The 2,717-nt window shown below is 43.4% G+C and overlaps 1 protein-coding gene across 1 annotated transcript in view; it reads right to left on the bottom strand.

Annotated features, from left to right (window-relative positions):
• Positions 1-2,717, bottom strand: part of XRCC5 (X-ray repair cross complementing 5) — a 106,820-nt gene that overhangs the window by 77,867 nt on the left and 26,236 nt on the right. Inside the window, exon 11 of the mRNA XM_007462853.1 lies at positions 438-575. Within this exon, the coding sequence (XP_007462915.1) occupies positions 438-575 (138 nt within the window). The remainder of the gene's footprint in view (positions 1-437; positions 576-2,717) is intronic.

The following is a 2,717-nucleotide window of genomic DNA, read 5'->3' as shown; positions in this document are numbered from 1 at the left end:
CAGCAGGATCACAAGAAAATCACACCCTCAACCTTTATCCACACTACAGGCTGTTGTAGAAAGGAAGGTAATCTGTACTCCCTTCAGAAGTCAAGACGGATGAGAATGGAGAGAAGGTCCCTGGACTGGGCAACCAGAAGATCACGGTTAATGTTTATTGATTTGATTTAATAAGAAGCTCTTTGCATCCTCTTATAATTCATGTTCTTTACTGCATCTGAAAGTGTGGTTCACAGACCAGCAGCAACAGCATTACATGGGAGTTGGTGAGAAATGCAGAATCTCAGGACCCCACCCCAGACCTACAGAATCAGAAACTGCATTTTAACAAGATCCCCCAAGTAATTCTCATGCACATTAACAGTTGAGAAGCATTGTTTAGAATAAAGGAACTGAAGGGAAAAAAATTAATATGAATAAAAGACCTGCAGGTTTACCTCATAGGCGTCCCTGATATAAGGAAAAGCCACGCCAACTTGAGGATTAGCTCTTCTGTCATAAGCATATCGAACTACGGCCACCATGTCCAATTCATCCAAAGCATGAATGAGGGAGGAGAGGGCAACTGCTGCCGCCTAGTAAGAAAGATGCGTTAACACATATCAAACACGTGAGGATTTTCACAGCACAATACTTACAAGATTGTTATTCGCTTTCTTCCTGTTTTAGATTTTAAGTGCCCCCCTAACCACTTTAAGGCTACACTGTACATATCTGCATTTACTCACATTTACTGTACCTCTTCTGGAACTTTTCTTCATTATATTCTCTTATTCCTTCAATTTTCCTTCTCCTCTGAATTCACACCCCCACTCTAAACAAAATCTTTCTTTGCCCCTCTCTTCACAAATTAGTATCTATAACTTTCTTTCCCTTCATCTTTACATTTCAAGAAATAATAATCTTGCTGTTTCACTGCTTAGAACACAATTATTCTTCAATCTAATCAAGCTACTGACCCACTTCCTTACTGAAATTATCCTCTGAAGTCCCCCAGGATCTCCAAATTGCCTAGTCTGCATTCTATTTGCTTGACCTATCAGTAGCATCTGACCATCCCTCTTTCTCTACACTTTCTCCTTCTTTGGCTTCAGAAACAACACTCTGCCCTGTTATTCTACTTCTGTACACCACTCCTCCCCCAGCTCTTCTGTTCTTCCAACTAATCTTGAAATTCTGCTCTTGGCCTTTCTCTCCTCCTCTCACTCTAAAACTCTACTTTCGCGACTATTTATTTTATCCAGTCCCATGAGTTGATGAATCAAAAGTCTGTATATTCAGCTTTAAAACTCTCCCAAGGGACTTCCATGGTGGCGCAGTGGTTAAGAATCCACCTGCCAGTGCAGGAGACACGGGTTCGAGCCCTGGTCCGGGAAGATGCCACATGCCGCGGAGCAACTAAGCCCGTGCGCCACAACTACTGAGCCTGCGCTCTACAGCCTGCAAGCCCCAACTACTGAGCCTGCGTGCCACAACTACTGAAGCCAGCATGCCTAGAGCCCGTGCTCTGCAACAAGAGAAACCACTGCAATGAGAAGCCCGTGCACCGCAACGAAGAGCAGCCCCCACTCGCCCCAACTAGAGAAAGCCCATGCGCAGCAACAAAGACCAACGCAGCCAAAAATAAACAAATAAATAACTTTAAAAAAAAGAAAGACTAAAAAAAAAAAACTCTCCCGAGATTCAGGCTTATTTCACCTACTAGTTGGTAGACAACTCGTACAGTTATACCTCAGGTATCTCAAACTATCCATGACCCAAACTAAGCTTCCTGTCTTCCTCCTCTTCTCCTCCTGTGCTCCCTGCTTCCACTACCACCACCTCCCAGTCAACCAAATGATAAGCCCTACAGACGATGACGCCTGCCTACAGTCCCTCACCTTTAAGTGTTCACCACACTCTACCAAGTCTACCTCTATGCGGTCTTTCAAATTCTATTTGTTCTGTTCCATCACTGCCTCCCCTGTTCCTAGAGCTGATCACGTCGCTCTGTTCCATAAAAACCTCCAAGGGTTCCTCTATCCCTGCCTTGGTAGAGCTGATCATTATTCACGGGCAAGTCTTGTACTCTCCCACCTCGGTAGCTTTTTGCTTGTACAGTTTCCTCCTCACTAGAATGCTCTCTCCAAATCTCTGGCTCTCAAGCTTCTAACCCATTTTCAAGGCCCAGTAAATTGACAAGCTCTCCATTTCAGATTTGCTTTACTCAGCTCTCTCCCTCTCCATAACTCTCCAAAAACTTTGTACTTTTCTCAGAGTTACAGCTAACCCTTATCAACGTTAGCTATGTGTATTCCCATCTCCTCCACTAAAAACCTATGACATCAATACCTAGTCATCAAAATCCTCTACAGATTTCATGACAGATTGATTACCTTTTCAGTTCAATTCAAGGAATACTTACTTAGTGCCTACTCTTGGCTAAGCACTATCTTAGGCAATGTAAGAAAACAAAGTTGAATCCCTGATCTCACTGAGCTTCTTTACTAGCAGAAACGAGATGTGTACCAAGTACAGAATGTGTATCTTCTAGCAAGTCCCATAAGAGATGCCAGATAAGCACAATGAAGAAGAGATTAGAAGAGATTACGTCCAATTTGTTTGCAAGTTTTTATTTAGGTGTCTTTTTTTTTTTTTTTGCGGTACACAGGTCTCTCACTGTTGTGGCCTCTCCCGTTGCGGAGCACAGGCTCTGGACACACAGGCTCAGTGGCCAT

The sequence above is a fragment of the Lipotes vexillifer genome, unplaced genomic scaffold, assembly GCF_000442215.2.
Source record: "Lipotes vexillifer unplaced genomic scaffold, Lipotes_vexillifer_v1.1 scaffold1518, whole genome shotgun sequence".
NCBI classification, from domain to species: domain Eukaryota; kingdom Metazoa; phylum Chordata; class Mammalia; order Artiodactyla; family Lipotidae; genus Lipotes; species Lipotes vexillifer.
Note: the sequence above shows the minus strand (reverse complement) of the source record. Positions and strands in the feature narration are given on the sequence as shown.